The 12,641-nt window shown below is 37.1% G+C and overlaps 1 protein-coding gene across 20 annotated transcripts in view; it reads left to right on the top strand.

The window, feature by feature from the left end:
- Positions 1 to 12,641, top strand: part of BAZ2B (bromodomain adjacent to zinc finger domain 2B) — a 234,611-nt gene that overhangs the window by 117,048 nt on the left and 104,922 nt on the right. For all 20 annotated transcript variants that reach the window (XM_081936054.1, XM_081936047.1, XM_081936044.1 and 17 more), the window contains one exon: positions 7,271 to 7,423. In XM_081936054.1, the coding sequence (XP_081792180.1) occupies positions 7,273 to 7,423 (151 nt within the window). In that variant the 5' untranslated portion in view covers positions 7,271 to 7,272. The remainder of the gene's footprint in view (positions 1 to 7,270; positions 7,424 to 12,641) is intronic.

Genomic DNA, 12,641 nt, shown 5'->3' with positions numbered 1-12,641 from the left:
ATAAAATAACAACTGTTGGCACAAACATAAATGTGTGACATAGTGGGAACAGCAGGTTAAAATATGATTCTTATCATCCATTCCAGGCAGATGGAGCCTATGGAAATAGCGCCTTTAAAAAAAATAAAAAATATTCAGGGAAATTAGTTAGAAGATGTCCTGACTAAATAATTGAGATCCTAGTATGTTCAGTGGTTTTACTCCCTAAAAGCAAAGAAGTCCTACTTAAGTCCAGCAGCTGTGATTTCTATGCTAAGTTGTGTTCTTAAAAATGAACAAAGTCCATACAGAAGTAAGTTCAGAGACGATAGAACTTAAATGTTCTTCTCTATGTAACTCTACAGAAAAGCACTTAAAAAGGGAGGGGGTTGCTGTTCTTGGTCAGACTTGTCAGAAGCTTTCTGTTCTTCCCCAGCAGCACAGAGCCGAGTCCTCATCCCGATAAACCCCTTTTATTTAATTTACAGTGAATTCCTCTCCAGCAAAGTCCCAGCCCACAGTCTTTCAAGATAGTTCACAATTACCGACCTTTATCAGACTTGGAGAGTGGCCAGGGTGATATCTTTCAGACGCCGCAATATTTGGCAAGAATGCAGGAATGAACTGTCTCCTGCAAACATCCCTCCCCTTTTACTCCTCTTTTATTCCCTATGGGAGGGCCATTCACCCTCCACCTGTGGCTTTGCTTCCAAGTTGACCCTTGTTCCTTAGCTGTTCTCTTCATCTGGCAACTCTGTGCATGCGCACACTGGGAACAGGCTCCAGCTGTTCGTCTGCCTCACTTATGTATGTCCGACTCCAAAGGCAGCTGATAACTGTCAGACGGCCATGGCCCCATCTCTGCCTCCGATGCAGAGCACTCATCAGAGTCTTCCCCAGACTCCAGGATTGGCCCATGTTCCTTCTCAACCTCCTCACTGTCCAAATCTGTGGGCCACAACACTTTCTTCCAGATATTTTCTGTTGATTATGGTATATGGCTTTTCCCCCCTCTTGTTTTACTTCTTATTTATTTATTTATTTAGACATTTATATAGCTGTCTACTTGCTCACAGTGACTCTAGGCAGCTTGCAAAAAATAAAAACACAGTATGGAAACAAAACAGTAATAACTTCCCACCACCCATCCCCAGTGACAACACAGAGTCAAATAAGCCATCCCACTCTGGGTTCCCCAAGTCCATTGGCAAAATGAAGTCTTTTAGGGCCTTATGAAAGAGTATCAAAGTGGGGGCCAGTCTAATTTCTGAAGAGATGATATTCCAAAGTGAGGGAGCCACCACAGAGAAGGTCTTGTTTCTGGATCCTGCCAGATGTACCTCCTTAGGGGAAGGGATCTGTAATATTCCTTGCCTCCCCCCTCTAGTGAGTCAGGTGGCTGTGACTAGCAAGAGATATACGCTATAGTGCAGCTTTTCTTGTTTCTCAATATTTTCTGTTTTTTAAATACTCACAGATACTGTTTTTGGCTTTTATTTCTTGTTGCTAGCCTGAAGTAGGACAAAGTGTTACAGCTGACTCTTAACAGCAAAATAGAAGAGGATGAAAAGCAACAGTTCCTGGAATTTATACTAATAGGAATAATACAAAGGCACATACGAGACGAGCATTCTGCTTTAATTTGTTGTTCTTCCCAATGCATCTAGAGGGAAATGTAAAAAAAAGAATTAAATGAATTCTGGGAATGCAATTTAACTCAACTCAGAATGTCTACCAATTTTCCAAAGCAGATAATGAGTTTGTGATCACATTGCGTATCTAAAATACTTTTCCATCCCAAGTCATTATTCATATTCTAACTAAAACTGTATTGTTCACTGTAGTAAGAGTTGAACAGAGTTTTTTCCCCTAAACAAAAGTAGAAATCTTTAAAAAGACACTTCTGTTGTGCAACAGATTTTGCTTCCTGTTATGTTAAATATGATTTGGTTGTACTATGCAGTGAATTTAAATAGTAACCACTGTAGTTGGGCAGTCACCCTGATATTAATAAGGCAACAGAAAACCTCTTGCTTGATCCGAAGACAAATATCTGCTCCATACGAAGATTCAACTTCCATTTAATACGGGGTCTAACTTAAATGTATCTATGGTCTCTATGGCACCTAAGACTGGGCACTTTTAGACCATATTATTTCAATTATATATTTGGTATATAATTTTTAAGTGTAAGTAACCATTGGAGAAGACTTGCTTTTTCTATTAAACCATCAGGTAAGAAATAGCTATTGCTTTTACAGATTGGAGAAGTCATGCCTTTTTATATTAGACATGCCTTTTATATTAAACCTTTTATATTAAACCATCAAAACCTTTTATATTAAACCACCAGATAAGAAATAATTGTTACTTTTAGAGTATTGTATCCCCATCACATTTTGTATCCCGTTGTTAATTGTCTGTAGCATGATATCTATTTTTATTTTTGTATCAGGCTGTCCCATAGTTGAGTGACATGTGAATCTGTAAGACCAACACCTGGAAATGTCTTGCCCTTTTGTAGAATGCAGATTTAACCAAACAGAGGTTCTAAGCCATAGAAATCCCATCCTTAATCCGTTGGGAAGAGAATGATGGGATAAAGAATCAAGGGCAAATAGCGAAACATTTTAAAACATTATAACTTATTTCGCTAAAGAAACACTTGTATTGCCTGGACAAGTACCACTGTCTTTAGGAAAATATGTTTTTCATTTATTAAAACAATACCATAACAAGTTTAAATCTTATTTTAAACCATGGATTTAAGTAATAATGATCTTTAAAGTTTAAATTATATAGGAAGGAAACTACATTTGTTAAAGATATTTCAGTTCAACAGTTCTAATGCTGCAAGGAATTTGTCAGAGGATGTAACTAATTTACCCTTCCCCAATGGGACCAGTGCTTTCCAGCCAACACCCAGCAACAGAAATCTGAAACATGATAAACGTGTGAACAGATCCTGTGCTTGTGAGATTGACTTCCCATAAAATAAACCAATACAGTACATTCTCTTAATAATATCTTTCTGGAAAGGTACACGAACAAAGCAATGCTGTGTACTTATCAGCTTGTTACACAATATGCAGTTGTCATTTTGAAAAGGATTACAACATGTGTGTTTTTATGAAATACATTATTTACTTCTTTGGCTTCTTTGAGCCAAAATATTTCAGTGTGCCTTGAAATATTTATACAGTAATTAGTAGAGATAAAAAGACAGGTTTTGCTCACAATGTTAAAAGAGGCACACAATTCATCCTTTTCAGTTCAGCTGGATATTCCTGCCTGTTAAAAACCCTGTTCATCACTAAACATTCTCGAAGTGAAGTTTCAGTCCTTCTCAGGATGGATGGATAGCTAGAAAGATAGATAGCTAGATAGATAGATAGATAGATAGATAGATGATAGATAGATAGATAGATAGATAGATGATAGATAGATAGATAGATAGATAGATAGATAGATAGATAGATAGATAGATAGATAGATAGATAGATAGATGATAGATGATAGATAGAAAGAGAAAGAAAGAAAGAAAAAGAAAGAAATACCTGTCCTGGATAATAGGAGGATAGAGGGGCAAGTATTGTATTATCTAAAGTATGTTTGATCTGTAATAAGATTCTTTCATTTGATACAGTTGTGTGTATTTGCCAACAATGCATTAGCCAAAGGGGGGAAAATGGAATAAGCACTTGTTGTTTTTCATAGGAAAAGCTGCTATATTGATACTTTTTTATTCTCTCTTGTGAACCTTTCGGGTTGCAGTCTAATTATCGTTGATCCTCACTAATGACTCTTTCAGGGATTATCTCTTACAATGTCAGCCATCTGCAGTGGTTTAGAGTAATGAACTAACTGGGTACAATTAAGGCTTACTCTTAAATTTAAAAACAAAATTCTTAGGTCTCTCAAAACACAATAGAAGATGCTACAGAGAAAAGTTAGGTGGCATATCAGTATTTTAGTTCCACTGATCAACATTTAATAAGCTACAAAGTTTGGCTGTGGAGGACATTGCTTTGTGAGTTTCTCCTAAATGGGTAGTTGTAAGGAATATCTGAATAGCCGCTCAATTCTATTATATATGGAAAAATAATTGCACTTTATCTTGAAATACTGATACTACATGTCCTTGGTCTTCAATTAATTCCTGTTTCTGAGAAAGTTTGTTGTATCCCATATTGCAAATAATCTTGGGTGCCAACTGCCAATCTTAAGAGTGATCTTATTGTTTAATTGTGAAAAGATAACACTGATACTTGAGAGCCCTGCATATATATATGGCAAATAAAATAGTGATAAAATATTAATTTCAATACCTAATTACCTGAAACGGAGCATGCAGGAGTCATGTGCGCATCCCTTGGGCTACAGGGTTTTTCTACTTAATTAACATAAAATCATGTTAATATTAATTTTTGTAATAAATAATGTTAATTATATTGAGCTCTAATCAGCTGAAGTTAGTAATATCTAGAGCTGCCATTCTGTACTAATTTAACTGGGAGTACAGTGGGGCTTACATCTAAGTAGACCGTGTACTTTAAATCCCACTGAAATCAGTAGGAGACACCATTAATTAATGATGCAATCCTATAAAAAGTCCACCCAGAATTAAGTATCATTGAGGTCAGTGGGGATTATTTTCAGAGAAGTCATAGAATTATATCTTTGAGTCATTACTTTCACACTTAACTTGAAAATAATTGTGGTGACTGAAATGTTTGAGGTGTTTTGTTTTGTTTCGGATGTACTTGTGTACCAGTGGTAATATTTGTATGCTTTTATTTAGCTTTCGCCATCAGATATTCTATTAAGTGAATTCTGTAAATAAATTGTGTAAACTTATATCTAATATTTTAAATTAGAAATTCTCTATACCAGGGATGTCAAACTCGCATCGTTGCGTTGTCGTCACATGATGTATTGTGACTTCCCCCCCTTCGCTAAACCGGGGCTGGGCATGGCTAGCACATGATGCATTTGGCCCACCCATCTGATCAGTTTGACACCCCTGCTCTACACATACAAACAAAATAGAACAATTTCAAAAATGTTATTTTTTTAAAAAAAAAGCATGTTAAAATATTCAACAAAAACATAGGCCCATATTTTTGTGACATAAATAGGTCCATCAAAGTATCAGTGCATTAATTTCAGCAAATGTCATCTTCAGAAAAATCTAATCCAAAATATTCACCATTGACAAGACCATAGAATAGATATATGATATGCCTCTCCATTATAATTTTCACAGTGGTGAAAAAATAATTTGAAATCTTAAAATTTCAAGTACATAAAATAATCCAGAAAAACTTAGTTTTTCTATCAAATCATGAGCTTTGGCAGGATATGCAATGTTCACAATATATTAGAACCAGAATATCTCAAGATCAAAAAGCAATGAGGAGCTCTGCATCTTGAAATGGTTATTGATTCTCCACTATTACTACCACAAGTAGAAGAAAAGATAAAGCCAAGACAAAAACTGGGAGCTGGTGTGTTATAGCATGTGGGAAAACGTAGGGGTATACTGTTATTTACAATGGCAATAAATAATTTTATTTGTAACTCATGGCTGTTGTCTAGCCATTCTGGTGCCATAACCGAGGACAGAAAAATCCAAGAGCAGAAGTTCTGGTGCCATAACCAGACGTTCTGGTCCCATAACTGAGGACAGAACATCAATCCGAGGACAGAAGAGTTTTTATTCTTTAAATTAATTCTGTAAATAACATGGTTTATTTAAAACTCAAACAATTATGCCCCAGAAGTTCTGTCAACCCGATTCATGTTGACAGAAGGCTGCAGTTGAGACAAAGCAAAAGATTTACTTGTTCTGCATTCAGATGAAACAAAAATGAAAAATGTTTCAGATGCTCTGGCCATAGGCACATGGAAAACAAGCTTCTTTGCTGCAAAAATCTGGAGAACTGCTAGACAACAGCCAAGAGTTACAAATAAAATTCTGTATTGCCATCACAAATTATTGAGCAGGTTGTAAGGAGGAAGAAGCTGGTCTGTCTTTTTCATTTCTCAAACACCACATCTTTCAATCATTTTCCTCCTCCAAAGCAGAAGGAAGGATAAACAAAGGCTCGTTCCTGGTTTTTATCCTGTTGATTATAGAAATTTCAGAGTGCCGTGAAGATAATACTCACTTCATAGTCATACTAAATCTCAAAGGCGTAATCAGGAACAAAGAACATACACAGAATGTGTACACAGTTCAGGTGATTATTATCATAAAGCAGGTTTTGTCTAGTTGTTAAGGCACCAGGCTAGAAAGTGGGCGATCGTGACTTCTAGTTCCACCTTAGCCATAAAAAATGGCTGGGTGACCTTGGGCCAGTCATTCTCTCTGAGTCCAACTCACCTCACAGGGGTGTGGGAAAATAAGGGGAGGAAGATGTATTGGATAGGTTTGCTGCCTTGAGGTATTTGTAAAAATTATAAAGATGGGATTCAAATAAATTAATAAATATCCCTTCTTCGTTGGGTCAGATAGGTTGTCAGGCAGAAATTCTTGCTGAGAACTCAAGTTCAAACTGTAGAATTCACTGGAGGAGCCCAACTTCTTTTGCAGTTTACTCAAAACTTTACCAGGAAAAGAACAAAGGGAACATTCAAGGAGTTGTCTTTGCACTTAAGATACTGTATATATGAAGATGATGAATGATTCAAGTGCTGAAACTGCCTTGGCCGCGACTATTCATTCTACCTAATATAGCAAACTAAAAACCATTTTGGAAAACAGTGTATCATTTGCAAGATAATTTTATTACTCCCCTTCTCCCCCTACCTCTGCCTCTCCCTCACCTATTTATCTATCTCTGTCAGTCTGTCTGTCTCATATCTATCTATCTATCTATCTATCTATCTATCTATCTATCTATCTATCTATCTATCTATCTATCTATCATCTATCTATCTATCTATCTATCTATCTATCTATCTATCTATCTATCTATCTATTCTTTATAGTTTATGGAAATATTTGGCAAGAAGAACCCAGTTTCAGTTGATTGAATATATTATACTGGTATATATAGTCTCAGCAAGCAAAATTCAGTCATATTTGGAATTATAGTATAAAATCCAACAATAAGATTCCCCAATGTAAAGGAAAATATGGAACCCTTTGGATTATCTTGTCTTTTAAATTCATTAGTTGCCCTTTTTTTTTTCCAAATGCAGAATAACTTGGCAAAATACTGGATAGCCCCTTAGACATCCATCTTAATGTGTGCTTTTTTTTTTAACATGTCCTTTTTCGTTTTAGATATGGAGTCTGGAGAGCGGTTAACGTCAACAGCAGCCTCTTCCACTGCAGCTTCATCTCCTGCCTTGTCCTCAGCATCCATCGTCTCAGCAATTTCCAAAGGTGGCCTTTCCACTGGAGCCACATCACTTAGCTCCACAATCAACGCCTGTGGTGAATATGCCATATTTGTGATATTGTACCATGTGGATGGCTTGTATCGAGGCACGCCACACAATTGACGTCACCGTGGAACCTCGTTGTGCAATGCAATATTAATTATAAAGGATGTAAATTGATGCAAAATGATGACACGTGCGCATTATGTCATCACACAAATGATAAAGATATGGGGGATGTTGAAAGATGGCAGCTGTAACTATGTGAACAAGAGACTCATCCCCTTACATGCAGGTTGTGGCCATCACTAACTGTTTTGGCCCTTCCTTCTAGAGTGAACCCTGTAATACTATGAAACGGCATAAATCGCTAACAGATATGGTGGGTTGCATGTGCCATATTTAGGGTTTAGGTCCACTAAGTCAAGGTTGCACTGTGTTTTAGGATTTTTATAGGTTTGGGATCTGAATGCAATAAAGAAAAGAAAAGAAAAGAAAAGTAGTGAAGTTGGTATGTAACAGAAGTGACATTTTTGCCATTCAGTGTAACGATCCCTACAACTGATGCCTTGCTAGGAAGGAACCTTTAAAGCAATTGTACAATTATAGGTAAGGAAGGTTCCCATTCTAGAGATTTGAAACTATACCTTGTAGAACTTCCCAACTCTGAAAACATTGGGCAAGAATTTTGCAAATGAAATTTTGAGAAACATAGCCTGAAGATAATTGAGAACACCAGGTTGAGGAAGTTGCACACCACGCATGATTTGTAGATTGCTTGGATTTTGTTATATCCAAATAGGAACTGATGCCATAGGCTTCCTAAGGGTGTGTAAGTAACTAATAAGTTATTGAAGAAACAACTAAAAGCTTAAGATAATTGCAGAAGTTATCCAAAGCTGCTTTCACAGCCATGGATCACAACATTTTATTGTTGATTATATCCAAGTTGTCCTGGTACTGAAAAATTCTTCTTTCTGTCCAGTTCTGTGTGTTTTGTATGATTTTATAGGCCAGTGATGGCTTTTTGTTGGTGTTTGGCAAAAGCGTGCATGCAGGCGCATGACAGTGCATGCGCACACCCATAGTGCAATGTAACTGCCACTGTGTGCTCCCACTGCCGCCACGCACGTGTGTGTGACCCCCCCACATGCGCCTCTCCTCCCTTGCCCATTTTTGGCTTCTAGTTTGGTGCAGGAGGCTTTCCAGGCCCAAAACAGGGTGCGGGGGGCTTTGCTTGGGATCCCTGTGTCCTGTTTTGGCTTTTAGGTTGGTGCAGGAGGCCTTCCAGGCTCAAAACGGGGTAGGGGGGTACAGGAGGTCCCAAAATGCAATGTGAGCTTTCCCCGCATATGTGCTGCCTGCACATGCGTGCACACATCCTTCATATGCCCCCTGCCCCCCACGCATGCGTGGCAGAGACCTGAAGACCAACTGGCCAGCAGGAGGCATGCATGTATGCCCGGTGGAACTAGGCTGGGGCAACGGCTGGCATGCCCGCAGAGAGGGCTGTGGATGCCACAGGTTCACCATCACGGTCATAGGCTACCTGTCAAAATGTTTCTGCAGAAATTGTTTGAATAAGACAAAAACCCACCAAATCCGCAATCTGAAATGCTGTACAGTACTTTTAATTGAGCATTTGGGGACAGAGTGTGTTTTTTTTAACTCCCAAATGCCTGATAAATATGAAAGTATATGTGTGAATACTTCCTTATGCAGTCAGAAGCAAATAGTCTGGTACCAGATCTGTCCAATACCAGAACAAGAGACAGTGAACTACTAGTTTTTACATTGTATGGGAAGGAAAAAGAGGGACATATATTAGAAGTTTCACTATAAATAGGGCTTCATTAACTTTACTGCACTAAATCTACTTATTAGTACTTTGGTGGCTTTGCAAGTCTATCCTTGCAAATAGTTTTTTTACTAAGTCAGTTGCGACAAGTCTTACCCATGTGTCATCTTGATGATTTACATTATTTGCATAATGATATCATTATGCAATGTAATAAAATTGCAGTTAAATTAATGTAAATTTAACTGGATTGTTTAAAACTATTTTGGATTTGCCAGACTTCCCTCCAGGCAATCTAGGCTGGAAACACTTATTCCAAGGAATGAGAATTTTAACCTCTGATTAATAGTGTTTAGTTGCAGGAAGGTTAAGCATTCTAGCAAATTTCCTGTTATCAAGTGAGTCATGTATGTTTAGGCAATTTAATTGACAATTTCCTTATCTGTTTCCTCCTGTTTTTTTTGACATAGAGGACTAGAAGCTTGTCTCTTTTGTGGATCACTCCACGCCTGTTCCTTTTTTTATAAAGTTCATTCCAATCAAAGTGTAAAGCAACTCTCAAAGGATTCAACAACTTGTTTGATTTCAGGAGGATGTTCCAATAGAAATTTGATCAATTAAATGGGGATGTATTTAGGTTTCAATGCATATGGAATCTCATTTATATTATATATTCATTACATTTGTAGTTAAACTCTTGGTCTGTTTAGTTCATGACTGTTTACACTAATTGGCAGCAGTTTGTCAAGGATAAAGACAGAATGTTTCCCATGCTAGTCTAGGATTGAATCTGTAGTCTTTTAAATTAAAGCAAATGCTCCATTTTTGACCTATCAACATCTGTGACAAAAAAGCTGCCACTACCCTGAGCAAGAAGATGGGAGAAGCTTTTGATACAGTGCAGAGTGAGATGGGTAGCATATAAATTTAATAAATAAATACATACTTTATTTTTCCCATTGCCTCCAAGAGGGGAAAACCTATTGTGTAATCCAGTGCAGGTTCTGGAGGTATGTTGGGTGAATTAGGATGCATAAAATCCTTATTTTTAAATACTAATCTGAGGAGCCTGAACATTTACCTTCAGTTGAATGATATTGTTCTTTTTAGCTTATTTTCTTCTTTTTTGATTTTGTCAGCAGCAATTTGAGATTTCAGACAGGAGTTATTACATCTCCACTAGCTTGATTGTCCAAACTGCAAAAAATAAAAATCCATAAATTGGCTTCACACAGAGTCCAGTATGGAGTAAATTTCCTATGATTTACAAGGCAAACTTCAACAATCTCAAACAGAAAAAAGTCTCTAAATCTCAATCTAAATTAAAATAGATTTTCTCCGGGCTTATCTGAGATTAATAATTTCAGATCTAAATGCTTTACATTTTCTGAAGTATAATCACATTCAGCATTTACAGAGTTCACTGCAAGGTCCTATGTTTGTAAATATGGCTCATTGTATAAAATCAATATATTGGTATTTGTGGATCTTCAGTGAAACACAGATGTTGTTAACCTATTTTGTTTCATATATCCTTTCATTAATTAAATAAAAGTTGTAAAATAATTGATTTGGTCCATTGATAATATCCAGAGCAGCAGGAGGAGAGACATTTGAGCCACTAATGATAGAAAGGTAATTCATATTGAAGATTTGTTTCTGCATTAGCATAGTAATTTCAGTATGTATAGTTTAGAATGATAACTATTTGGGTCAGGACATTAAAAACACAACAAAACAAAGGTCCTTCCATAACCAGCTACACTCCCCAAACTCTGAGAACTTTTTTGAATTGCCACCTAAGGATGCTTAGAAGAACTATTAAAAGGAGATTCACAGCATTCAAAATGATTCAGGCAATGCTGAATAATTTTCTCCTTCTTTAAGGATAACAGGAATGACATGACTATCCTGCATAGTCTGGATTCCTTTTCATATCCAAACTGTTGAACAGTCCTATTGCTCATTGTTGCTGTATTCTCTTTGTTCCTGTGCTTTCCCTCTAGCTCACTGGTGTCAAACGCACGGCATCACTTGGTGCTGTGTGACATTTTTCCCATTCACAGGTGGGGTGGGTGTGGTCTGTGCATGACACATCTGGCCCATGGGCCACCGATGTTTGACACCCCTGCGAATCTGGCCCATATATAAGGGAGAACAAAAAGACAATCAGGTGGCACCTTATCCCCATTCTTCCTGTACCATGGCTGGTTTTTTTTTCTGAGGGGGAGGAGGAGACGACATTATATGTGGGATCTCCACATGGTCATAAATTATGGAAGAAAGTTTTAAGGTGCCCCTAGCACCTTGTAATCAGGAAAGAACACTCTGAGATAGGAAGTGGAAATCCATACCAATGGGAAACTGGCACAAAACTATTTGTCACATTCCTTTGGGAATTCCCTGAGAGCAACCACTGAGGATGAGTTAATCAGCTGAACTTGCCAAGACCTAGGAAAGCTGGTAGCATAGTGGAAATCTTAGATCAGTAGCTCTTGTGTGTGAAATGAATCTCAGATGAATCTCTAATTATCAAGCACTTTTCTGTCCCAGGTGAAGATTGAGAGTTGGCTGAACGAAACTCCGAAGTGCTGCCTCTCACACCTGCCTTTCCTTGAGCCCAAATGGGTTTTTGCCTAACAACATATATTTTAAATAAAGGAACAGTCAATGGCTGTCTAAAGATTAAAGGAATAAATTACAGAATAGTAGAGTATAATCATATTCTTATGATAATATGAAATCAAAATTTAGAATGCTGTTTACTTTATATGGAATATTTCTCACTAGACACTGAGAAAGATATTAACATGACACCAGTCAACACATATTTTGGATAATTGGAAGAAAAAAAGCTCAGGAATAATGGCTGTTTCATCTTGTTGTTGTTGTTGTTTTGTTTGTTTCTTTACTCATGTGGGATGTTGAATCAGATATAACATATCCACAGGGTGTTCTTCACTCCTCCCCCTCCCTTCTTAATTTATTATTCTGCTCAATGCCATCACCATAAAAGCTAGTCAAGGTAATATAATCTCCTTCATACAGTCTGCCATCATGTAGTTTGGATACTCAGATAGAACTACTTCTCTCTTGCTCTCTGGGTGTTTGTAAGAGAGACAAATGGGTAAATATTTGTCCACTGTATTTAATTGCTTAAACTGCCTATGTGGCTTGGTCTAACAAGTTTGGGATGTATCTGATGAAAGCTCGTGATCACGTCTAATATTACAATGCCTTCGCTTTATTGATTGCATAGGAACACACATGAAGCTGCTTTTTACCCTGCAGTCTTCAAGTAAAATCTAGTAAACATTACATTTATCAGATATTCTAGAATGAAGAAGAAACATAATTGCATCTTTTTAGCCTTAATATTGTGCTCCATGTGATAATTTCTTGAGTTATCAGCCTGGATCTTGTGAAGAGAAAAAAAATCTATTTATATAATTGAGCATTTATCTTTTACAGTTTT

Source organism: Natrix helvetica (genome assembly GCF_964273705.1).
Source record: "Natrix helvetica genome assembly, chromosome: 1".
Taxonomy (NCBI): domain Eukaryota; kingdom Metazoa; phylum Chordata; class Lepidosauria; order Squamata; family Natricidae; genus Natrix; species Natrix helvetica.
The sequence above is the reverse complement of the archived record's forward strand: the minus strand, read 5'-3'. Positions and strand labels throughout refer to the sequence as shown.